Source organism: Dryobates pubescens, chromosome 15 (genome assembly GCF_014839835.1).
Source record: "Dryobates pubescens isolate bDryPub1 chromosome 15, bDryPub1.pri, whole genome shotgun sequence".
NCBI lineage: Eukaryota > Metazoa > Chordata > Aves > Piciformes > Picidae > Dryobates > Dryobates pubescens.
This window is the reverse complement of record NC_071626.1, coordinates 16,671,979-16,698,170: the sequence shown is the minus strand read 5'-3', so window position 1 is coordinate 16,698,170 and position 26,192 is coordinate 16,671,979. Positions and strand designations below refer to the sequence as shown.

Genomic DNA, 26,192 nt, shown 5'->3' with positions numbered 1-26,192 from the left:
CCATCACATATGCAGTTAGGTTTTCCAGTTGTTAGCTACACACTCTGTAGCTGTTGGGTTTTGGGTTTGTTTGTGATTTTGTTTTTTTTGTTTTCAATTATTCTTATCACGAGTCAGAACTTACATATACTCCATCAGGATCTTACAACAATAGTTCATTAAGAATTTCAACCACCAAATCTCAGTATTTTTGTATGCTAAATGAATGAAATCTCTGCTTTTGTCACAAGCATCTCCTTATGGAATAAAGCCTTAGCTGAGGATCCAGGGTAAGGTTTAGTGCGCTACAGATGTATTTCTAGATACCAAAACATCTTCACATTAGTTTTACTGACTACCATCCTGCTTCACTGAAGGTTCCAGAGGTTTATAGATTTGGTTTATACATTTGCAACATTAAAATAGCTTATGGTTCAAGAAACAGAAATCCTGGGTTCTACTCCTAAAACTACCCTCTGTTTGGCCACTTATAGCTTCATGTTCTTTTCTGCCCCTTCCTTCTGTCTTAGAGTCAGGCAGCAGCACTCTTGCATGGGGAACATGAGGAAATGAACTTTTTCTTGGGTCCATTGGCCACTGAACTTGTACCTTTGTGAGCTTGAGTTCTAAAGTCAGCCTGCATGAATGTGGGTCTCTTTTGAACATGTTTTAACAGTATGCCCAACTAATTTTTGTGAACTCTAAGGGTCTCTGCTTCAGCAAAATTTGTTTGAGACTCTGATTGCTATGGAACAACATGAAATTAAATGACTGACCCTACAATAGAAGAAGATAAGGTTTCAACCATAAAGCTGTTTAGACTTATTGCCTAGCTATGTAGAACTACCTGCTTTACCTGCTCTGCCTTACTCATCTATATCTTGGCTTGCAAGAAGAAATTAAAATCTTTTAGCTCAGAGCTTTGGGACACAGCACTTACAATAGACCGACCTCACTTAATGCTGTATTTTGGAATTCAGTTGCAGACCAGCACTAAGCTGAATGTTCTTAGTGGCTGAAGTGCATCTTGCAAGTTCTGTTTTATGTGAAAAGACTCTAAGATGTGATGTTAAGAAAAGCATTATGGGTAAGACATCGTGTCCACTCCAGAAATGCAACCCTGACCTGAACTAAAAAAAACCCTTCAGAACACATACACTTGATGCATCCATTAGCCTTATACAGAGGCTGTGCTGTGGTTTTGTGAATTATGAGAGATCTTGAGCACAAGCCCTACAAGGACAGGCTAAGGGAGCTGGGATTGTTTAGCGTGGAGAAGAGGAGGCTCAGGAGAGACCTTACTGCTCTCTACAACTACCTGAAGGGACGTTGCAGCCAGGTGGGGGTTGGTCTCTTATCCCAGGCAACCAGCACCAGAACAAGAGGACACAGTCTCAAACTGTGCCAGGGGAAGTTTTAGGCTTGAGGTGAGGAGAAAGTTCTTTACAGAGGGAGTTGTTAGCCATTGGAATGGGCTGCCCAGGGAGGTGGTGAAGTCACCGTCCCTGGAGGTGTTCAAAAAGGGACTGCATGTGGCACTTGATGCCATGGTTTAGTAGTCATGAGGTCTGTGGTGACAGGTTGGACTTGATGATCTTTGAGGTCTTTTCCAACCTTATTGATTCTATGAATGTTTGATTGCTATAGTTCAAATTTGCTATATTTTTTTTCTTTTCCTTTCTAGTTGTGTTGTATCAGCTGAATGCTAACTAAGAGTTCGTTTTGATTTCCAGATAGATACAGAGATTCTTTTCATCTTTAGCCAAAGCTTTTACCTCAATTGGCCGTCAGAAACCCGATGTCTTACACCAGAGTGCTCAGGCTTTGTTACTGACTTACAGTCTTTGACTGATGTTTGCCCTGTGGCTCTTGAGCTCTGAGCCTTGCCCCTTTCTTGAAATCTCCTTTCCGTTCTGCTACCGTGGTTTCCTGAGAACCATGATGCTTCACATATTAAATGAATTCAGGTAAATAACTTCCCTGTGGCTAGAGTGAGAGAATCTTAGTTCATCATACTGTCCAGCAAAGTTGCACCCCTGCCCCAAGATTATTTTGTTAGAGGCTGGGTCTCAACACAGGTAACACATAATGTGGGGATTCCTATCAGGGCTGTGACCATCTTACAGCCAGCTGAAGTGCTCACTTTGCCAGCGCAGCAGAATCCCTGGGCTATGGACCGGAAATCTCTGTTTTCTGTTTCTTCTGGGGAAAAAAAGAGCAAGGTTTAGAAATGTGAACTGTGGGAAATGTGTCTAGAACATCCAAAAGAAAGATTATTTATGTCAAGGGATTTCAGGAATTTATTTATCTCGGCTCCTAATGTTGCTCTCTGTGCAGATTTCTGCTATAAGTGTTACAAGAAAGTGTTGGTTACATCTGTGATGAGGTTGTTCTGGAGAATACAAAATCACCATTCCATTTGGCTTTATGTAAAAATCAGGTTCTGCCAGGCTCCTAAAGTTGCTGTATTGCATGGTTCCAGAAAATGATATTACTAAGGAATAATTTGCAGAAATATTTTGCTAATAATGTTTGTGCGGGACAAAGTAGTAAGGCAATATAAGACAGGAAATGCTACGTTACACACTTTATACATTTCAGCATGGTCATCAAATGTCTCTAGACAAATATAATGGCAAGCAAACATGGTTTACTGAGATGCTAGTTTGTGGTCCCCTTGTCTATGGAAAATGACTTGTCCACTACTGCTGTCAGAATGTCAATATAAAGAGCTGCCTGAACAAAAACCAAAGCAGATGACAATGCAAAACCTGAAAACATTCATATGATGGAGAAGAAAGGCTGGAAATGTTGTTCTCCTGACTTCAAACATAAAACCAAGGAGGCTCACAATGAAGTTAGAAATTATCAAATTTAAAACTGACACCAAATTGGGTTTTTGTGCTATGTATAATTAGATCATGAAATTTACTGCTACAGGATGTCATTGGAGCCAAGAATTTCATGTGCTGGGACAAACCAGCTAAATAAATAAAGAAATCTAGTTTCCAGTGACATAAACCAGAAGAAATATTGAACTGCCTACTTCAGATCATACAGCAATATTAAAATTATTTAATACACAATTTTGGAATCAGAAAGTCTTATTACTGCATTCTTAGATTTCCTCCCAGAGAGTTGGTGCTGGATGGTCTTAGGAATGAGACTCTGAGGTAGATTGATACCCAGTCAGATTCAGTGTGGCAGTTCCTGCTTCCTCATGTCAATTAAGTTATAGTAAATAATCAGTCTGACTACTACTGCCTGTAATCAGATCTTTGAGTTTCTTGTTCAGTATGATGTAGGCTAGCCATGGAAAGATGCAGATGACCATTGCTTGTTAGAATGTTTATTGATTTGGCACAGTACTCAACAGGGCCGAGGTAAGTGTTGGATTTTTTGAAGTTGGTGCAGGACACAACACTTCACAGCAGAGGCATTTCCAGCTCTCACTTTTTAGCCAGAAATGCCATGTGCTAAATTGTGCATTCTGATATTTTGTAGTCTTATATTGTCTTTCATACATTTTTCCTTGGTTTTTGTTCATTAATTCACTTCCTTCATCTGTGCTGTGCTTCTTCATTTGGTTATCCAGCCCTGGACAGGTCTTTTGACATCTCTGCTGTGCAGGCTAGGTTATCTCAATTCAGATAAGCAGCTGTTATTTTCTCTGTGTGCTTCTTAAAATGTTGTGATAAAATTCTAAGAATAGCCATATTAGGACAGACTAAAGGGGAAGCACACACAATGCTTCTGTAAAATACCCTCCCAGCTTCCAACTATTGTGAGCTTAGAAACATTCAGAGCTAGATTTGATTCCTACATCAATATTTATTTACATGCAGTACATCTCTCTTCCTTAAACTTGTCCAAACACTATCTGAATCTATTTAAACTTTTACTGTCGACAACGTTCTTTAACATATATGGAGCTTAACAACTCACCCATGAGGGCTACTGTCTTTGATTTGTCCTGACCTGGTTGCCAATGTTATTAGATGCTCCAAAAAGACTTGTATTGGAAGGGACATTAAACAAAACTGATGCTTTTCCACCCAGCCCAGGCTGCTACTCATTACACAGACCTTCAATCCTCCTGCCCCTTGCCATTTCTTTTGTAGAGTGAAGACTCCCAGCTTACTTAGTTGGTCTTGATACTGAAGCTGTTTCGCACCTTTCATCACCCTCGTTGCCCCTCTCTGACACTTTTCCAGTCCTACACACATTCCAAGATGTCCCACTTCTAGTCTAAATTAAAATATAAACCAAGTTGCACTTGCTCCATTTCAGAGTGGTGTCCATGAGGTCATATGGCAAAATGAAAACAACAGGATAGAAGAGATTGGCACAGAGAAATAAGCTGGTATTATCTGTCTACTTCAGGTGCCAGCAGCTTCTTTTCCTGTGCAACTGGGATGCTTTGCTTTTGTGTTTGGTTGTTGTTGTTTTGTTGTTGTTTGTTTTTTCTTTTTTTCTTTTCTTTTCTTCCAGGGATTAAAGGAAGAATAGGAGACAAAGTTCCCTGCTACATAGTGAAGAGTATTTGCTGCAGGGAATGATTGCTGTTCTTCTGGAAGATGGAGAGGCAGATGCCAAATATCTTCCTGGTATTAATGATCCCTTAGAGCAATGAGCTCCAGCACACTGTGAGCTAGTGGGTGAAACTGCTGAATAATCATGCCTGTAAGGCTATGACAAGAACTCCTGACCAAAAGGTCATTTAAGACCACCTTCACAAAATTTTACAAGCTGGAACACAGAAGGTTCCAGCTCAGTGTGAGGAGACACTTCACAGCGAGGGTGATGGAGCACTGGAACAGGCTGCCCAGAGACATTGTGGAGTCGTCTTCTCTGGAGACTTCCAAAACTTGCCTGGATGCATTCCTGTGTGTCCTGCCCTAGGTGATGCTGCTTTGGCAGTGAAGTTGGACTCAATGATCTCTAGAGGTCTCTTCCAATCCTTAACATTCTGTGATTCTGTGACATCTCCATAGAATACTAGGTTGGAAAGGAACCTCAAGAATCATCTGGTCCAACCTTTCTTGGCAAAAGTACAGTCTAGACAAGATGGCCCAGTACCCTGTCCAGATAAATCTTAAAAGTGTCTGATGTTGGGGACTTCACCACATCACTGGGGAGATTACTCAGTGGCTGGTAATTCCCACTGTGAAATTTTTTCCTCTTGTGTTCAATTAGGATGTTCCAAAGAGTAATTTGAAGCCACTAACCCTTGTCTTTTCCATGTGACTCCTTCTGAAAAGGCAGTCTCCATCTTCTTTGTAGCAGTCCTTTAAACGCTGGAACATGGTGAAAGGCTCTCCCCTAAGCCTTTTGTTCCTCAAGACTGAACAGACCCAGTTCTCTCAGCCTTTCCTCATACGGCAGGCTTGCCAATCCTCTAATAATCTGTGTGCTTTCAGCATAGCATTCTTGGAAAACTCCCAGTACTCACTAGCTCCTTTATCTTCCATGAAAGCTTCCTATGGAATCCCTCCCAGCTGAGCTCTGAGCAAACTGAAGTTTGCTCTTCAAAAATCTAACCCCTTTGTCTTAGTGTTATCTTTGGCATGTTCAGCAGGATCCCAAACTCCACAGTATTGTGATTACTGCAGCCTACTAACTAACCAAGATAGTACAGAGCAGGTTTTCTTGGTTTTTTGAGCAGCAAGTCCAGCAGCACCTCATTCCTGGTTGACACATTGAATGTCGGTATGAGGAAGTAGTCCTCTATGCATTCAAAGAACTTGATGTGTGCTGCTGTATTGTTCTTCCAACAAATGCTTGGATAGTTGAAATCACCTGTTAGAACCACATTATGTTGATCTGAAGCTTCCTTAAGTGAACTTTGTTGGCCTTATCATCTTGGAGGTTGGCAGCAAATGCAAGATCCTCCTTGGAGACAAGCCCTCTGATCTTCACCCAGAGGCATTCAACAGGGCTTCCATAAATGCTGTAGTTGACTTCCATACATTCAAAGTTTTCTGTAATAGAGCATGAGTCTTCCACCTCTTCTTCCCTGCTTGTCTTTGTGAAACAGCTTCTAGCTGTCCATTGAGATCTTCCCTTCATGTGAGCTGTCCCACTAAGTTTCATTGTAATGCTTTTATAACAAAATATTAGCCTTATGTCAAGCAGTATGTAGTTTCCTGGGTAAGAGTGAGAAACTTTGTTGTAAAGATATGCAGATAAGAATATATTTCCTTTTCCTGTTCTTTCCTTCAACGTTTGAGGGTTTCAAAATGTGAAGAATAAAAAAGACAAATCTGTATAGAATAGAAATATAAATTCTAATGCCATCCAGAACTTGAAATTTTGGAAGCATTTTAAATCTATTGGTTTACAAGAAAGGACAAAGCCAGAAATCAACTCAGTGTTAGCATATTAATAATTTATCTTTGAGAAAATGCACTCAAGAGAAAGGCCTTTAAAGATCAAACAGTTTATTTGCTGTCTCTCACATCACAAGTCATCCTTTTGTTTCATTCTTTTCGTATAGTGCAGCTGAATATTAGCTCTCACACTCTCCCACTTCCCAGGCTCTCAACTAAACCTACTACTCTGCACCCAAGTTAGAAAATTTCAGATTAGCTCATTTGCAGCAAAACAAATATCCAACAAGCAAACAAAAAACCCCCAAACCCGAACACCCCCCCCCCCCCCCCAAACAAGAGAAGGCAAACAGAATAAATATTTTATTTAATGTGTCTGTTGTACTCCTAAACATGTGAACAGAAATTGGAGAATACTCTTTTAGCTGCCCATTTTCTAGGACTGCTTCTTTTCCTTCTTTTCTCCCCAGGGAGACCTCTATCACACTTTTTCCTCATCTCCAGCAGTTTTATTTTCCCGCTCTACCGGCTTTGTGACACCAGATGCTGTCAAGGTCTAGCAATTTCCATGCATTACACTTCCTTGCTGTACTGAGACAGCAGCGCTGCCACACCTGGGCAACAGGGGCACACGCTTGGCTGTTTTCTGCTTTTCAATGATTTCCGAAACTTAATGTCTCGAATAAACGCGGCCTTTCCACGATGCTTGCTGAAAACCCCCTGGCAGCCAGCCCGGGCCAGCCTACCCCGCCCAGGCTGCCTTCGGAGCTTCGACTCTCGGGCCGCACCCTACCGGGGATCCCCGGCAGCGATCAGCTTTGTCGTACTAAAAGAGAGACATAAAACTTGGAGACGGTTTGTAATAGAACACCACAGCGACCAAGTTTTCTCTTCTCTCGATCCTCCACCCCCTGGCCCATTGCCAAACAAAAGCTCTGCCTCCCCGGGTGGGAAGCAACTGACAAACAGCAACGACCGCCGCCCTGCCTGGCACCTCCCCTGCACTACAACTCCCATGATGCCCGGCGGCGGCAGCGCTGCGCCCGGAGGTGCACGCACAGCCTTCTGGGGGCCGCGCCGTGCGTGGGGGCCGGCGCCAATGGCGGCAGGCGGAGGGGGAGGTTGACGGGTGCTGTTGCCTGTCGCGCCCATTCATCGCCGACGCCTTCCCCGGCCCTTGCCCTCCTTCCCGCGCCGTTATGGAGGCGCTGATCCCCGTCATTAACAAGCTGCAGGACGTGTTTAACACGGTGGGGGCTGACATCATCCAGCTGCCGCAGATCGTGGTGGTGGGCACACAGGTGAGGCGAGGCAAGGCGCGGCGAGTCAGACCAGGCCGGGGTCGGGGAGCGGGCGGTGCGGGCTCTTACTGCCGTGAGGGCAAAGTCGAGGCGTCCATCGCTTCTCCGGTGCTACTGACCCGCGGTCGTCTCCGCCAAGGGCACAAAGGGACGCGACTAACGGAGGGTGGCAGGGACGGGCGGACACCCGCCAAAGCCGCCCTTCTCTGCTTACGTTCTCCTTCACTCTTTCCTTCCTTCGTTCCCTCCCCGGTTTCCTCTGCTTCCCCACCATTTTCAATGGGAGTGCCCCTTCCACCGCTCTCCCTCCCCTTTTGCGCTTCAAGCGGCCAAGGAGCACTCGAGGGCTGCCAGAAGGGCCAGCCCTGCCCCTCCCGTGGCCCCGCGTCAACCCCCAAACGCCGGAGGTGTGGGTGGCACCGCCCGCTCAGGGGCCTGCTGCTTCAGCGTGACCGTCATCTCTGCTCGGTGGCTTCCCATCTCCGACAGCCGCCGTGAAGTGGGGGCTGAGTGAAAGGGATGTGGTAGTGAAAAGGCATCTTGCAGGCGTGGATCGTTTTACCTTGCTACAAGTTATTCTGCCGCTTGAACCTCTTTGTCTTAGCTGATGATGGGGAACGAAGGTGAGAGGTGAAGCCAGACTTTCTGTTGACTGTAACAGTTACAACGTTCGTGCCCCAGTCGATAATGTTGCTTCTGGGCTCAAAAGATACCTTAGGCCCATTCAGATATATTCAAATGGGATGCTGTTCTTCAGCAAAACTTTTTGGCAGCAGGACATGTGTGACCAGAACTGTAGCTGTTATAAGGGAATTGAAATGTTAAACACAACTGTAACTCCAAGTTAATGGATCCTTCTTTGTCTCTGTGAAATTAACACTGTTTATTGAATGTGTGATGTTATTTGATTGTATGTTACCTAAGACAGTAATACTGACAACTCTGCTGTCAGGTGTTTCATTATATGACTTAAAATAAATGAGTTAAATGTTTAAGGCTTGCACATTGCTGAAGCTTCAAATAGGTTTGCTCAAAGTTGTCCACAGTGTTGAACAGATTGTAAGGCCATCGGCAGTCTTTCTTTGTTTTACCCATGTGAATCAGATAGATTCACTGACTTTGTCAGCCACTTTATGAGATAGATCTAAAATACTTGAGTTGGGTGGGAGAGGCATTGCACTGGTAAGCTATATTAGGTACTTGCTATTTCTGTAGATGGTAGGAGCCTATCACTTCATGAAGACTCCTTTACATTAAAAATCTCCTTTGCATGAAAAGTCACACAGGCAAGCAACTAGTGAAATTCAAAGTGAGATTTTAAAATTACTTTTCAGGTATATGTTTATATAGTATTTTTGCTCAGTCTTCAGTTAATGCTATTTTGGGACTTCAAATAGGGAGGTGTAGTTTACAATATCTAAGAGACTTTTCTGTTGGATGCTTCATCTGAAGGAGCTGTTAGCCTCTGTGATTTGCCCTGAGATGAGCATCACATTTATTTCTATTTGGAATAAGTATCACGATTCATATGTCAATGCTAAATGAATTTTTATTGCCAAGGAGGAAGGTTTCTTGATCTGATAAACAGGTAGTCTGAGCATTTGAATAATTATATTCTGTTAGGCTAAACAGTTGGGATGGTAATTTGCCTGTTTAGCTTCCCATTGCTTTCAGCTTCTTATGTGTGGTGTTGATTGCTGAGATGAGGAGAAGAATCCAGTGAATACTGTATCCAAAGCACCTGGTATGAGAGAGACTGGCATTGTGATCTTTAGCTTCAGATGCTCTACAGAGCTTCTGTGACCTTTTGCTGTCACAGAAGGTCAGGGCAACAGAAATTCAAGCCATTTCAGCTTGCTTGGTTTACTCAGTCTTTTCTACATTCTGTTGGCAAGAAACCAGTTTTAGAAGAAGAAAGTGCCAGCTTGTACCAAGCAACCCCACATGAAACTTTTCTTTCTCCTTGTGTTTTTGTTTTTGTTTCTTTGTTGGGGTTATTTGGGGTATTTTGTTTGGTGTGGTGTGTGGTTTTTATGTTTGGGGGTTTTGTGTGTGGGGGGGTTTGTTGCTGCCTTTTTGTTTTTGGGGGTGGTGGTGGTATGTGTTTCTGTGTTTTGGTTTTGTTTTGGTTTTGTCCAGGAATCTTGCCTGGGATTTCAAGCAAGGGATGTAACTAGATCATAGCTTCAGTACTGGCTATGCTGGCTGGGGAGAACTTGGGTTTTATTCCAAGTGTTTTGTGAACTTCTTGGTTTGTTTTTTCTTTTGTTTTGATACCTCACATTCATTGTATCTGGCTATGGGTGTAACTGTTTTCTGTTTTCCATCCCTTCCTCCTGTGGAATCATGCTGTTACTGTTCTGGTGTCTGTAGTGGACAAGCAGCAAAGTGAGGCTGACATTAATTAGCTATTTACATTTATCAGACGTAAGTTTTGCTGCTAATGTTCCATAATGCAGACATTTGGGGTTGTGCTGTTTACCTTTTCAGATGGGCCCTCTCAGTTTCTAAACAGCTATACTTTTTAGGTCCTGAGGGCCTCTCTGATTGGAAGGATGGCATTTTCACTCTCTTATATGCAGACTTTATATGAATTGAAATAAAAATAAAGATCAAAAAACTTGGTTGCCTTTAATCTTGGCAGAATTTTAATATAAAGAAAAACAAATTGCACTGATTTTGTTTGCAAGTGCCCAGTTATTTTGTAAGTGTAGAGAGAATACACCATCATAGATGGATGTGAATTGAGTGGCATGTTTTGTTTCGTATTTTTTTCCCCCACTAGTTTTGCATGCTTGGTGCTAGAGTCCTTTTCATCTTCTGATTGGCAATTGTTTTTCTTGGAGAACCTGTATTTTTATTAGAGTGTATGGATCTTTTATTTTGCCCACAAGGGATAGTGCAAAGTAAATGTTTGCGGGAAAATGAAGGGCAAGGGTATTAAAGCAGACAGCCCTAGTGAATGTGTTTGGGAATCTGGAGAGAAAGAAACTGTATAGTTCTTGGAAGAGGTTTGTTTTATATGTCAGACAGTTAACTAACTTTCTCTTAACTTTTCATTATTTTACAAATCTTTGTTACTAAGAACTTGTTAAATCTGAAGATATGAATTGGCTTGGTTTTGATTTGATTTTACTGGGGGAAAAAAAAGCTATGAATGTAGTATAAGCAATATTATTTAAGGTTAGTCTGTCTGGCTTTGAAATGTGGGTGTTAAATACCCCAGTTCCATGATCTGACTTAGATAAGTCTGTATTTGTAATTTCTATTTACATGAGGCATTTTTTTTGTTAAGTGAATTACTGGAGGACTTTGAGAATTGACGTGTTGAGAAAGAATGCACCCACAAATCTTTCAGTTGTTTGGTGTGTATCTACATTTAGACATGGTGTAAGTACAGCATTCCTGAAGAATACTTACTGAGCTGTGCAGATTCTCGCTCTCCTTGCTGCGTGTTATCTTTTGTGGCAGTTCTTGGCAGTTTCTTCCTGACTGATTCAGAATAGAATAGAGTAAACCAGGGTGGAAGAGACCTTCGAGATCATTGTGTCCAACCTATCATCCAACACAATCTAATCAACTAAACCATGGCACCAAGCACCCCATCAAGTCTCTTCTTAAACACCTCCAGTGATGGTGACTCCACCACCTCCCTGGGCAGCCCATTCCAATGGACAATCACTCTCTCTGTGTAAAACTTCCTTCTAACCTCCACCCTAAACCTCCCCAGGCACAGCTTGAGACTGTGTCGTCTTGTTCTAGTGCTGCTTGCCTGGGAGAAGAGACCAACCCCCACCTGGCTACAACCTCCCTTCAGGTAGTTGTAGAGAGCAGTAAGGTCTCCCCTGAGCCTCCTCTTCTCCAGGCTAAGCAACCCCAGCTCCCTCAGCCTCTCCTGATAGGGCTTGTGCTCCAACCCCCTCACCAGCTTTGTTGCCATTCTCTGGACACATTCCAGCAATTCAACATCTTTCCTAAACTGAGAGGCTCAGACCTGGACACAGTACTCAAGGTGTGGCCTAACCAGTGCTGAGTACAGGGGGAGAATGACCTTCCTGCTCCTGCTGTCCAGAAAAGCTCTCTATTCCAGTGAATGGGGAATGGCCTGCATGAACAACAGTCTTGTAATCCAAACAAGATTTTTCACAGAAAAAAATATATTTTGCAACAGCCTGTGGTGTGCTATGCTCGTTTCACTGCTTTATCAAGTTGGGATCAGCCTGTTAGCTCTTCTGCATCTTTCTTGAAGTACAGTTTTTGTTCAAAGAATGTCTTGCAGTAATTCATCAGGCCTATTTATAATTTCAAAATTCTCCTCTGGTTAGTATAAATGTTTAGAACCTGCCTAGCATGGAGTGACCCTAGTTCACATAAGAAAATTTTGCTGCAATAGCTGTTCCAACCAAAGCAGTTTCCTCGTGGAACTGCTCTGAAATTGAATGTGTGGTGACCTTTTTATTCAGAATAATTTCTGCCTGCAAAAGCAGGGAAGAAAAAAAAAGAAATTGCTGCTCTTTAGTTCTAGCATGCTGAAGTCTTTCAAAATAGCTACTGCAAATAACGTATTTTCAAAGTACCTATCTGGGTAATATTCCTGTGGATGAGATCCCAACAAAAGTGCATTACCTTACATTTCCCAATAATAGATTTTTTTAATAAAAACCTCATATGTGTATCTATTGCTTGTATGACAAAAAAATGGCAAAATTGCCGCTATTTTGCCTCGGATGTCAAAGAAGGTATATTGCTTAAGAGAATTCTTGAGGAATTACTATGTCTCACTGAGAAATCTCATACTTAGTAATTTCTTGTATCTGCTGGAGAGAGTCCAATGGAGGTCTGCAGGGATGACTGGGGGACCTGAACTTTTTGCCTGTGAATAAAGACTGAGAGAACTGGGGTTGCTTAGTCTTAAGAAGAGAAGGCTGAGGGGGGATCTTAACAACTTCTATAAATATCTGAGTGGGAGGGGTGTCAACATGAAGGTGATATTCTCTTTTCAATGGTGCCAGTGATAGGACAAGAAACAATGGGTGCAAGCTATAACACAGGAGGCTCCTCAACACAAGGAGACACTTCTTTACAGTGAGGGTGACGGAGCACTGCAATAGGCTGGCCAGAGAGATTGTGAAGTCCCCTTCTCTGGAGACTTTCAAAATCCGCCTGAATGTGTTCCTGTGCAGCCTGTCCTAGGTGTACCTGTTTGGCAGTGGGGTTGGACTCGCTGATAACAAAACAAGCAGCATGCTGCTATAGCCTATTCCTAAAATTTCTATGGTACCCTTTGCCATCAATATTAGTCTCTTTCTCCATCTGTTGTTATGAAGGACTGATTGAACTGAATTTGTGTTCTGAACAGACCCACACTCTCCACTTCATCCTACGGGCAGAAAAGGATCAGCTTTGTGTTTACTGCTTTCCTTACAGTGTTCGCAGACAGGACTTGGTAATGGATGTGGATGGGGCCCAGATAAAGGAGTGCGTCATTAGATACTGTATTGTGTTCTGAGAACAGATTGCTTTAATAAGGGAACCTAATGCAATTTGAAACAAATTTCCTCATGTGCAGAGTACTGTAGTATCTCATCTGTGTGCTTATTCACATTTACAAAAGATCCAGATTGTTCCTTCTGCATCCCAAGACAATTGTGGGAGCGGTGTAAGATGTGGTGGTTTAGTTCTGTACATAGTTTGTTGTGACCATCTCATCTTTCTGGAATACCACTCTTTTGGAAGAAGTGAGCAGTAGTGTGCAGCAGCTTGACCCATGGATTTTGGCTTCTTGCCTTGATGAAATTCTTGATCAGGACTTACAGCTATTTGTTGTTATTCCTTCTCTACTTGGATTATGTGTTCTTCATCTGTCTCACTTCCAGCCCTTTGAGACTGAGTGATCATTCTACATGTGTATAACAAGTCTTGCTCAAGAGATGCTAAAAATATTTCTAGTAAATGAAACTCTGGTGGTTTTGTTACTACTCTGTGTGTGTGTGTGTTTTCTCAGTGCATTTGATGAACCTTTACTATAGCTCATTTCATTGAGCAGGCATTCCACTTTTTTTGAGTTACAAAATTTAAGTGGTTTGTTGTTTGTCACTCTTCAGATTTGTTTTTTTTTATATTCTGTAGCATCAGTAATTCTTCAAAACAGGAGCTCTCTCACAGAGGCTTCCAGAGCTGGGTCATGCTTTGGCCAGATTGTTATGCTTCGGTAAGATTTCACTGCCCGATGTCCTGCAATAGGCTCCTTGCATGGGAGGTACCCAAAGTTGATTGGAGAAGGTCAGCTGAAGAAGAAAATTATTAATTACTTTCTAGGGTAGCCTTTTGAAGCAAAAAACTCTTAAGGCTGTCTTTCTACTCCTGTGACCTTGTCCTTCCCCCAAGTTTTTCTAGCTGGTTGGTCTCACCGCTGTCAAATTTTACTCAGATTTACTTGGAAAAATATGCATAATCTGCACTGGTTGGTTAGTCACCTATTGAGTCAAATGACAGTCTTGATGAAATAGCATTTTTCTCTGCCATAAAGCCCAGCTATATAGTAAAGTGTTAGAAGAAAAGAAGGCTTTCATTTTCGAGTTTTCTAGGGGTTTGGCCTTGTGTTTTAATAGAATAGAATAGAATAAACCAGGTTGGAAGAGACCTTCAAGATCATCATGTCCAACCCATCAACCAATCCAGCCCACCTAAACAACTAACCCATGGCACCAAGCACCCTATCAAGTCTCCTCCTGAACACCTCCAATGACAGCAACTCCACCACCTCCCCAGGCAGCCCATTCCAATGGGCAATCACTCTTTCTGTATAGAACTTCTTCCTAACATCCAACCTAAACCTCCCCTGGCACAGCCTGAGACTCTGTCCTCTTGTTCTGGTACTGGCTGCCTGGGAGAAGAGACCATCATCCGTCTGTCTACAACCTCCCTTCAGGTAGTTGTAGAGAGTGATAAGGTCACCCCTGAGTCTCCTTTTCTCCAGGCTAAGCAATCCCAGCTCCCTAATATTTTTGTTTGACACACAAGTCCTATTTTAATAGGATATAATGCTCTCCTTGTAATAGGTTCCTGTCTGGTCTTTCTCCACTAGTAGAAATGTGCTTTTTGATGTGTTGCTTGATCTCTGCTGATCTGGTTTTCATTTTTAGAAAAGTCACATAATATGTCATTAAATGTATGTTATTTTAAATACATTCAGCGCTGCTTTTGTTTCATGTTACACTAGGTTATGTACTCATTCTGTGATGTACTTGAAATCTCAAATCTGTTCTTTTGTAACTGGTAAGCTGAATTGAGATTCTGTAGCAGTAATGCACATTGTAACTGCCAGAAGCATCTGTTGGGGTTGTTGTTGTTGTTTTTCTTAAGAGAATTGTTTGGTAGAATTCTAGTAGCATTAGTAGCGAATCATTTCCTAGCTGAGGGCAACGGTTGTCCGAGCAGGTTTTCTCATGGCATGCCCGTGATGACTTCCCAGCTGCTGACAATGGGAAGAGTTTAATACAGTTCTACTGAAAAGACAAAAGCTTATCAGTCAGACTTTCAAAGTATTATGTTGGCATGTCTGTATCTATTGCTTGTTGTTATTTTTAACATGACAGTAATCTTGAATCACTCTTAAAATCTGTGTGGTCCCAGCTCCTTATTGGGCCATCTAGCCTAATTCCACATTTTATACAAAAGTGCTGCAGGAGAACATTTTACATATAGACTCTCAAAGTGTATTTGTAACTTCAGTCTAAGTATTTCCAGCTCCTTACAGTTTGTTATTGCACAGACAGATGTTTGCAGTCAATTCAATTGTTAAACACTTACACAGAGAATGGGAGAGACAGCATAAAGCAATGGAGTTTTATGTGTTTACAGTATAAAATGATGTCTTCACTTATGAAGCTGATATAATACATCATATAAAAAACCCCACCCCTAAAGTGAGAGGAGTAGAAGATTGCAATAGTTTAATGTACTCAAGTGCACATAGTTAATTTTGTATAACGCTCCTGTTAGTATTAACATGGCTAGTGTGTGTTAATACTAACAGAAGGTTCAATGCCTTAGTCTGCAAGTGAGATGTTACTGCAAGGTGCTAAAAAAAGGTCAGAGTAGAAGATGTTGAATTTCCTTCTAAGCATTTTGAACAAAAATAATTTTTTTTCTTTTCCAAAATTGTTTCTGGAGAGATGAATATTTGGGATAGAAGAATTTAACTAGCATATTAAATCAGATATGATAAGTTATGTGTTTAATGTAGCCCTAAGAGATAGATAATGCATCTATCTACATGGGTTTTAAGTATCCCAAGTAGGTTTAGACTGTTAGTGCAGACTTCAGTGTGTCCTTCATTGCCTATCACAGTATCACTAAGGTTGGAAGAGACCTCGAGGATCATTGAGTCCAACCTGTCTCCACAGACCTCATGACTAGACCATGGCACCAAGTGCCACGTCCAATCCCCTCTTGAACACCTCCAGGGATGGTGATTCCACCACCTCCCTGGGAAGCCCATTCCAATGATGAATGACTCTCTCTGTGAAGAACTTTCTCCTCACATCGAGCCTAAACTTCCTCTGGCACAGCTTGAGACTGTGTCCCCTTGTTCTGGTGCTGGTTTCTAGAGAGAAGAGACCAACCCCTTCCTGGCTACAACCACCTTTCAGGTAGTTGTAGAGAGCAATGAGATCACCCCTGAGCCTCCTCTTCTCCAGGCTAAACAATCCCAGCTCCCTCAGCCTCTCCTCATAGGGCTTGTGCTCAAGGCCTCTCACCAGCCTTGTTGACCTATGCAGTGTGATACCGCTGCTTCAGACGTGGCAAAGTCTGTCAGATGCTCTTTTGGACACTGTATTGCAGAGTAGAGCATTGTGTGCAGGAGTTATGAAAGCAACCTGAAGCTAAAATATTACAGCTTTTTTGTGTTTAAGAAAATCATGTAACTGTATTCTACTTTTCAGAGCAGTGGAAAGAGTTCTGTGTTGGAAAGTCTCGTGGGGAGGGATCTGCTCCCACGAGGTACTGGAGTTGTCACCCGGAGACCCCTCATTCTGCAGCTGGTGCATGTTTCCCCAGAGGATGGTCGGAAAACAGCTGGAGATGAGAATGGTAAGTGTAATCCAAGATTGTGTTTTGCCTAGTAAAAGAGAAATAAACTTTTAATCTTACTCGACTGAAATTCAGTTGTAATCTCAAAACTTGAGTGTGCTTCTTGAAATGTACTTGGAAGAAAACCCTGCTGTTGTACAGCTGTTCTATTTAGCAAATATCATGAAATACAGATATTGTGGATATTCAAATATCTTTAGTGTTTTACACTTTCCTGTTTGTTCTTAGGAAACAGTTTTGAGAAAAGCAAGCTGAAGAAAGCTTTTTCAGTTATAATGATTGTCCTGAGTGTAAAGAACATGATTTTCTTATGTTTCTATTCACATCCTTGTTTGCTGCATAAATAAGGTTTTTCCTGGAGAGGATGAGAACATGAAATTTTAGAATGCTAGGAAATAGGTGAGTTCTGAATAGAGTGGAGAGAGGGAAAACAAGCCTGCAGAAGGAAAACAAACTTGCAGTAGGTGCAAAAATAATTTAATGGGCACGTTCTGTGGCTTACACAAGGTGCCTTACTGGGCTGTCCTGAGTGATTCCAAGCACACCAGGAACAACTCTTTAAATGTTCTGAAACTGTCTAGTTTGAAGCTTGGTCTTCTGTAATGTTTGTATATTATCCTTCTGCAGATCAAGAAAGTAATCTCAGTTGTCACTTGGGAGTTTACATATTCATTGTATACTGACTAGTGCTCTTGACCTTATGAAAGAGCAGCAGGCTCTTATCCACCATCTGGTAGTAAGACATATCTTAGCTGTTTGTTGTAGACAGTGAAAAGTATGCAGGCATTTGATGGCTATAGTTATTGTGTTCAATTCTTTAAAAATTGTCAAACTCTACAGTATTTGTCTGCATGTAATATTTATAGCTTTCATTTCTAAAGGACAGTTATTAGTATTGCTCAGTGCAAAAGGTTTAAGCTCCAATTTTCATTATTGCTGCAAGTACAGACTAGGTAGGATTCAGGTTCATAACAATGAAGAACTTTTAGTGTTCAATCCAGGGTGGCTTGCAGTGTGGGAGATTGTACAGCAACTCAGGTTGGAAATAATGTTAGCATTTCTCTAGTCCTGTTACCTCCTCAAAAAAAGGGCCAACTTTGACTTCAAGACCAGGGTTCCTCACATTGTTGGTTTTTTTCCAGCTGGGTCTTGAAAAATTCCAAAGCTGGAAAATTCAGAGAGTCTTTGGGCAACCTTTTAGAAATGGCACATTTTGCCTCTTTAAATGTGGCTTTATGTTACTTGCATTTTGCAGTTATAGCTTCTAGTATTTTCCAGAATGCTTTAATTCTGAGTTGTGGAATAAATTATGATTTTTTTGTTCTGCTCTGCAACTTTACAGATATAAAGGATGCTTTTGTAATTGGATCAAGGAAGAGCTTTTCTGTTTTCAGTTGCATTTGATCAGATTTTAAATTTAGAGTGGGTTAATGATATTATTGCCTAAGGATGTTTGGCCCATTTAGATCTTTGTGGGGAAAATCTGTATGTAAGATGGATGTGCTGTGATCTCTTCTTGATGTTCCTTTGAGAGAGAGATGGGCTTATTTGGTGAGAACCAAAAAACCTTTATGCCTTACCAGTTGCATTTGAAATGCTGTTTTCCCTCCAAAATTCAGGCAAATCAAGGTCTAAATGGTTTTGTCACTGATCTGGTTTAGCATATCTGTGTATTGTGGTGTTCCATCTGAGAAGATGGGATCAAGTAGCTTGGAAAGACAAAAAAGATGGTAACTTTTTGTCTTGGCTTTGCTAACTGAGACAGTAGTAAGTCAATATACTATTACAGGTCATTATTGTTTGTTAGTTGGTGGGTATTGAGGTAGGGTTGAATAAGCATTTGGGATTTCCAAGAGAGAAACTTATCCATAGTCCAGATGAGTGATTTCTTCTTTACAAATTGAATATTGGACAGGAGGGTCTCAGTCTCAGCATGCTGCTTTCTGAATGTGCTGGTAATGAACACTCTGTGTGCAGATAACATTTATGCAACTGCTTCATTTTGTGATTTGTCGCCTTTATCCATCCTAATGCTTGTTCTGGATATGTACTAGTATTACACGTAAACATATCAGTTTAAACATAGTACTGGTCTGTGGTTCATAGAAGCTTAAATTTTACCTATGTCTTAGTGTTTGCATGCAGAAAACTTCCCTGTATTTAACACAAATCACAATGCATTGCTGTGCTGTTTAAGCCTTATCTTGATGATGATGATGATGGGCAAAAATTATGTCTCTCAGTAGCTTAATTTTGGCATCTTCTGGTGCACATGAGCTGCCAAAGAATATCAGTTCATACCACCTTAGGCTATTTGGTTATTTTGGTGTTTGCTGGTTTGTATTTTTTTATTTTTAAATGTTTGATAATTGGGAGCACATTGGGAAAGATAGCTGAGGAAGAATTGCTGATAGACACTTGAACTAACTTAAAATTCTTCTAACATGCAATATTAAGGATCTTCTCTGCTGTCCCTCAGTCACTGATGAGCTATGTGATTTCCTTGTGTGGTGGTCTCTGCAATAAATCAAGGTAGTCAGAAAATAGCAGAGAGATGAAATTTCCATTAAATGGAAGTGCTGTGTTTTCATAACATGATATTTCAGACTGATACATACATTCTACAGAGACATGTGTGGTTTGGTGTGAAAAAAATGTGCTCATTATGCTTTTATTGTTTCTTGTTATCCTGTAGTGTTTCAGCATATATAGTGTGTTTGATGTGGTGACACCACACTCTGGTGTTCTCTTACCAAATTGCAAAAGAAACTGCATTTATGAGAGAACAGGGAATGACCTTGTGAATTATTTAATTGGTCAAATAGCTAAGCCCTATTCTGGTAGCTTATCCATTTGTTAGGAAATGGAAAAGAGGAAGGAGCATACAGATGGTCACTTAGTAAATGTTTTGTCCAAGATAGGAAGCTGAACATTGCTCAAATCTTCAACAAATAGAATTGATATGGAACAGAGGAACAGTATGGATCTGTTGCTTACTAAATCACACTGTCAGCTTTTTGCTCTCTAATTAAAATAGGAATCCCTTACCTGCAGCTCCCAAGCAGTGTGGACCCCTCTAGGTTTTGTAGAAGCATAAGAGAAAAAGCTTTCACTCAAAAGAACTTGCCATCTAGTTAGAAGATGTGCACATTTTTTTTCACCAGTTGGATTTATTTTATTTTCTTTTTATTTAGGGGAAGAGAGTTAGGAAAGAATGAAGTGATGGGGTAGAAAAATAGAGGTCAGATGGTAGTCTGCTGAGTCCAAAAGTTGTGGAGGTAACAGGGACTAGAAAGCTAGGAGAACGGGTAAGATTCTTCATGCTTTGCTAATGTTTGTCCTTTTTAGTATTTGAGACCTTCTTGTTGTCATGCTGCAAGAAATTGTCTATTGTGGTAGCCTTTTATGACTTTAAACAGCTTCTTTCTGGTCCTGTTGTGTGTGACAAACATTTCTACTGTTTTAGGAAGGGAGAAGAGATAACATGGGTTACTGAAGTTGGTTAGTGTTGTACTCTTTTTTCAGCTTCATAAAGGAGTATTGCAGTATGGGAGGTAACAAGGAACAGTTTGGAGGGCAGTCCTAAGAAAAATACTACAGTCATGTCTAGTTTTCAGGTCTCATTCCAAGATATCTTGGCTGCAATGACCATGAAGCAATAGAATTAAAGATCCTCAGGGCAACTAGGAGGATGTATGCCAAGCTTACAACCCTGGATTTTAGGCATGCAGTCTTTGATCACTTCAGGGATCTGCTGGCCAAAGTATCGTGGGACAAAGCCCTAGAGGGAAGAGGAGCCCAGGACAGCTGGTCAGTATTCAAGGATCACCTTCTCTGTGTCCAGGAGCAAAGTATACCCACAAAGAGGAAAGGAAGAAAGAATGCTAGGAGACCTGCCTGGATGAGCAAGGAGCTCCTGGACACGCTGGCACACAAAAAGAAACTTTACAAGGAGTGGAAGAGAGGACAGCTGGAATGGGGGGCATGTATGGAAGCTGCTTGAGCAGCAAGAGACCTGGTTAGAAAAGCTAAAGCTCAGTTAGAATTAAATCTAGCCAGGGAGATCAAGGGGAACAGTAAAAATTTCTATAGGTATATTAATAGTAAAAAAGAAGACTAGGGTAGGTGTGTGCCCCTTCAGAAAGGAAACAAGTGAGCTGGTGTCAAAGATTAAACGTGGCCTTCTCTAACTCAAGGGGAAATCTTCCCTTCCACTTCCCTCTTTCTTTCTCTCAGTTAACTGATAAGGTGTGCATTCCTAACTCAAGGGCAAGACATAGCTGTTCCAAAGCTATCCAAAAACAACCCTTCTCCTCCAGGCAGGCGATAAGTTACCTGAAAGTTTTGCCTGAAAAGCTTCCAGAAAGTAACATAAGCGGGGGAAGACTGATTTACCAGTGAAACTAGTGATGAAAAAAAAACACATTTCAGGTAAACCAAAAGAGTGGATTTTTCAGTGTTGGCTAATTAAGATATTTTTTTTTGTTACCTTGAGCATCCCTTCCTTCATTTTGAATAATGCAAATACTTGCTCCTTTCCTAAAAACTCCTTTGTATTAAAGTAGAGCTCTTGAGAAATGTTTCTCAAATTCTAAGGTGTCAGTACAGAATTCCTCAGATAAGTGGGGCAAGAGTTTTCTTGCTGTATTTTTAAAAGCTTTTCTCTGATACACCTCAGGAGATTGCATTTATTTCTTAACTGTTTTTGTTCCTTTCTTTTTTGTGTGTGCACCAAGTCTAAGACAAAGACTAAGCCATTTTTCAGGGCTTTTTTTGTTAAATATAGTAAAGAAAACTTTTGGCTTGTTAAATCTTTAAAAAATTTCCAGTCTCAATGGATCTGTAGATATTAAGTTAAAAATAAGGATAAATGTAGGGTTTTTTTAGTCATTATTTTTGTCTTTAATGGATCCAGAATATGTAAATCATCATATTTCCCTCGATGACAAACCTTTGCCTTATCTATGTGAGCGAGACATTAAAATCATTCTACAGAGGTACTTGGCTTTCCAGACCTTGCAGTTTGTGCCAAACAGCACGGGCCAGAAATGTGTTCACCAGTTTGTTTTGATTCCTGCACTTCCATGGCACTGCAGAAAAACAGAGTTGTGAACTCATCAACTCTTCAAGAAAAAGTGTGGGTGGTTGGTTTGTTTGTTTACTTTTAAACGCGACAAAAATATTTTGAGACAATTCAAAGTTGAGAAGACCAATAGCTAATATTGCTCTTCTTAAATATCTCATAACTCCCATAATTGTTTTGTTGTTTGGTTGTTTTGTTTAGCTGAGCATTAGAAAGATTGTTGCCAAACCTCAGACCTTTTTTTTCCCCCATGCAGCAATATTATTTCCAGTGACATTTAAAAACATTTTTTAACTCTTCATTCCTTACTCTTTGTCATTCTTGCCATGAGTAAATGATGAGAAACATATTTTGCCAAAGAAGTTCAGCTTTGAGTAGCCTAGTGGTGCAGATAGAAAACTGTGATCTGTTGGAATTAGGTGAACAGCAATAATAAAGTCATCATCAAGTAAACTTTAATGTAGAGAATATCTGATTAACATGCATCAGTGTTTAAATCTTATTTCTGTGCATATTAATATGTTACACATTTTCATCAGTAGTAGAATAGCATGCACATCTCTCTAAATGCATTTGTTATCTTTGTAATACAATCTGCTACTGAAAGTTAATAAAATGCCATGTTAAATATGATGGGAAAAAAATTTAAACATTCAATGCTGTTTCTCTTTAACTGCAGACCCTGCTACATGGAAAAATGCAAGACACCTTTCTAAAGGTTGCCTTTATCCACTTGCCTTTGCTCCCTATGCATAAGAGTGCATGCTTATACACTAAACCACATACATTTCATGCCACTTTGTTGTTGATTACACTTTTACTTTTACACTTTGCTACTGTTGTTGATTATTTTGCTGAGTCTTGTGATATGGTTGAGTTTTAGTTTTTTGACCTTGTTGCACTAGAATGAAATTATTTTTGCTTTTCTCCTGTGCTGTTGCTGCTTCATAGAATTTTCTGCTCCTTTAATTCCCAAATACTTAAAAAAACCCTTTAAAAATCTTGATTCATCAGTAGCTTGAAATTCAACTTGAGTGGCAAAAATGTTTTGACATCAAGATGGTAGGTAAGCAGCGTGTTTGCTAATTAGCCAGATTTCATGTGGAATATTCTTCTAGAGCAGATTTCTGTATCAAGGAGCAGAGGGAAAATGACCACAAACTCAAAATTTGAAGTAAAACTTATCACTAATACTTGGAAACCTAGTTGTGAAAGTGTGAGTATCTCACAGTATGAGTCAAACTGCTGCCTGTGTTCCAAAGCAGGAATTGCCAAAACCTCCTTTGCTGTTTCTGGGACTGCTCTTGAATAGCTCTCAAGTACTTCAGTTATGACTGACAAGGGTTAAGACATTTGGCCTTTGACAGATTTGGGAAGAGACATATTCTCCTAAGACTTCATTGTTATGCAGAATTCTTGTGGGTTTTTTTTCTGTTTGCTTGGTTATCATTCTACAGGTTTTTCTAACCTTTTATTTCAGCTGTGACTTGATTGCACTGCATGGTAAAAAAAAATATGCTAAAAGCTGGGTGTGCTTTCAGTTTGTTTTTAATAATTCTTTTGTTTTCTGTTGCAAGCTGAGATGTAATGCACTGGGCCATTTATGGAAAGTGGTGGGATATCTGATTGGCTCAGTCATAATTAGGAAGGTAGACCTTCTGTAAGAGAGACAAAGACTAAGGACATGCAGTGTTTGGGTTAGCAGAATCATAAATGTATATGTCCTGAGCTATTTAATATCTAACTGTAAAAAGCAGACTAATTTTTCTTTTGCTGCTTGGAAAAAATAAAGTAAATCACATTGTAGTTTTCAACAGAGACTTTTGGAAAAAGATCATTGAAACATCTGCTTCCTCTTCCTCATTTATCAATTCTTTGTTTTCAGAGATAGATGCTGAAGAGTGGGGTAAATTTCTTCACACCAAAAATAAGGTATGTTTACTCTGATGGACTAGCAGTATCATAAATATGCTGTCATATGTACATTTAATTCTGTATCTCTTCACTTGACTTTCCCCAAGAGGTGATTATTCTGCCTGACATACTATATGCCAGACAATTGAGGATTTTCAGGTTGTTTTTTTTCAGAAGACTTCTGAAAACAGTCTTTTAATTTCAAGCCAAAAAGTTTGTTGATGTTTGTTTATGGTGAGGGTCATTGATTTGGCTGAGTTATTTATCTTAATCCTTTCTGTGTTATTTTGGTTTTCTTCCTTTTTCTGCATATTGGCAACATTAGACGGGATATTGGAAAGACAAGGAAGTATATAACCATAAGTTGTTTCATTCCACTGAAGAACTGGCTATGTCAAAGATTTTAGAAGGCTGTGAATAGGAAAGGCCTCCTCTCTCCTATCAGGAGAGAGAAGCCAAAATTGAGATGACCTAAGACTCCAATGAGAGAGTCAAAGCTTAATTCTTTGCTCAAAGTCTCATTTTTTTTCTCGGCACATGAATTATTTAAGTGTTTATCGCTTTAAACTGATTTCCTAACTATCTAGACAATGCCATAAATGTAAGGAAATCTAGAGAAGAATGTAGAGGGAACCTTTACAAGGGTAGCTCTGTGCTAATTTAATTTGGGGTGGTGGATGGAGAACGGTTTTGACAAGAGTGGGAAAATTTTAAAAGGAAACTATCCTTCATCCTCTTCAGGGTGAGAAGAGTTTCAGGTTATGTGTTGCTTATTAATTTCAAAGGATTGCAGCAAGATTAGAATTGGAGTTAAGTGTTTGAAACACTCTTTTATACCTTGTCTGACACTGATGTGGTAATAAGTGCTAATAAATGCCGTCTCACAGTGTTGATTAAATACCAGGATTCCAATTTCTGTAAGTTTTTAGCACTAATGATTGCTGTGAGCATTAGTTTAAAGACTAATAGTCATTCTTGGGCTTTCCCTCACCTTCTGTATACTTAGTTACAGAGTTTTTCACTGTCTTTTGGAGAAAAGGACATTATTTTAGACTTAGGTAAGTGGATTCTGTCTTTAATTTTTTAACAAGTTTTTTTCTTGTCTACTTCAGATCTATACAGATTTTGATGAAATTCGTCAGGAAATAGAAAATGAAACCGAGAGGATTTCAGGAAACAACAAGGTAACTGTTGCACTGCCCATCTTCACCTTGCTGTAGATTGTTTTGCTGCTTGAACCTTTCTTAAATGTTTTTTGGTGGCTAGAAGTGAAAAGCATAGAACTGTTCTAATGAAGAACACAGTATGGCTGTTTGCTATCCTGAGATTTTATTTTTTCACTGGGTTCTTCAGACAAATGACATCAGCAAAAAGAAAATGCAGAGAATTGCTGTTGCTTTAGTTCAAAGCTTGAATAACAATAGTGGTGGTGGTGGGAAAACAACCTTCAAGTTTAACTTCCATTTTCCCATGTGCATAGTTTTGTGGGATCCTAAAAATGAGCATTCTGTTATTACATGCCTATATAATCACTGGAATATAAAAGCTTTTATAAGGAGGAAAACTGGGCTACTTCCAAAGACAAGGAATGGCTTGGCATAAGTAACAGGCTTTTTTCCCCTCACTATGTAATTGTAAGTTGTATGATGGAAGAAAGTTTTTCTCATATGAAACTACAGCTTCTGCTTTTCTAAAAGGTACATTTCAGTAATCCACTATAGTAATTAATTTTTATTATTAATATATTTCTAGGGGATCAGTCCTGAACCTATTCATCTTAAGATTTTTTCATCTAATGTTGTAAATCTGACTCTTGTGGATTTACCTGGAATGACGAAGGTAAGATGCATCATGCTGCTCTCCTGAGTCACTGTGAACAGGGTATTTTGAATAGTCAGAGTGTATGTTCACTATTTGGCATTATTCTGCACTGCTAGATAAACAGCTTTCCTCGAGCTGTCTAGTCAGTTGTATAAATTTGAGATACCACTATCTCTTGTCTAAGACCTGGGTTTCTGGTGCTCTTTGCTGTTGCAAGAGGTAGATTTGCTTCAGTTCTTCTTTCTGTATACAGCTGAGGGATTACAAGTGTTGTGTTGCCAGGATCTACTTTTAAACATAAGAGGTAGCATTTGAAGTTTCAGAGTTGTACAGATAGATGGATAGTTGAAATGTTTGCAAATAGTTTCCCTGTTGCTTCTCCAGAAGTAGCCATGTGTATTTCGTGTAAGAAGTTGTATAATGGGAGGATACACTGGGAGAAATGTACTGGTTTTATGCTGAATAACTTTCTGTGGTGTGAAGATGACTTCTTTCTCTGCCTGTGCACATGTACACACTTCATTCTGCCAGTTGGGCATGTGGGTTTTGGATACCAAGTCTTCTTGAGAACAGTATAAAATAAATTGAATTGCTTCTTACTTCCATAATAGTAGTTTTCATTTTTATACCATTCAAGATCTTCCCTTTCTTTGTCAAAACTGTAACGCC

General features: G+C 40.2%; 1 protein-coding gene across 4 annotated transcripts in view; it reads left to right on the top strand.

The window, feature by feature from the left end:
* The first annotated feature begins 7,397 nt into the window (after positions 1 to 7,397).
* The window catches only part of DNM1L (dynamin 1 like), a 34,571-nt gene continuing 15,776 nt past the window's right edge, over positions 7,398 to 26,192 (top strand). For 2 of the 4 annotated variants that reach the window (XM_054167620.1, XM_054167618.1), the window contains exons 1-6: positions 7,398 to 7,609; positions 16,558 to 16,705; positions 22,468 to 22,506; positions 23,674 to 23,720; positions 24,815 to 24,886; positions 25,455 to 25,541. In XM_054167620.1, coding sequence (XP_054023595.1) covers positions 7,508 to 7,609; positions 16,558 to 16,705; positions 22,468 to 22,506; positions 23,674 to 23,720; positions 24,815 to 24,886; positions 25,455 to 25,541 — 495 coding nt within the window. In that variant the 5' untranslated portion in view covers positions 7,398 to 7,507. The remainder of the gene's footprint in view (positions 7,610 to 16,557; positions 16,706 to 22,467; positions 22,507 to 23,673; positions 23,721 to 24,814; positions 24,887 to 25,454; positions 25,542 to 26,192) is intronic. The other 2 variants (XM_054167621.1, XM_054167619.1) reach the window with 1 other exon arrangement.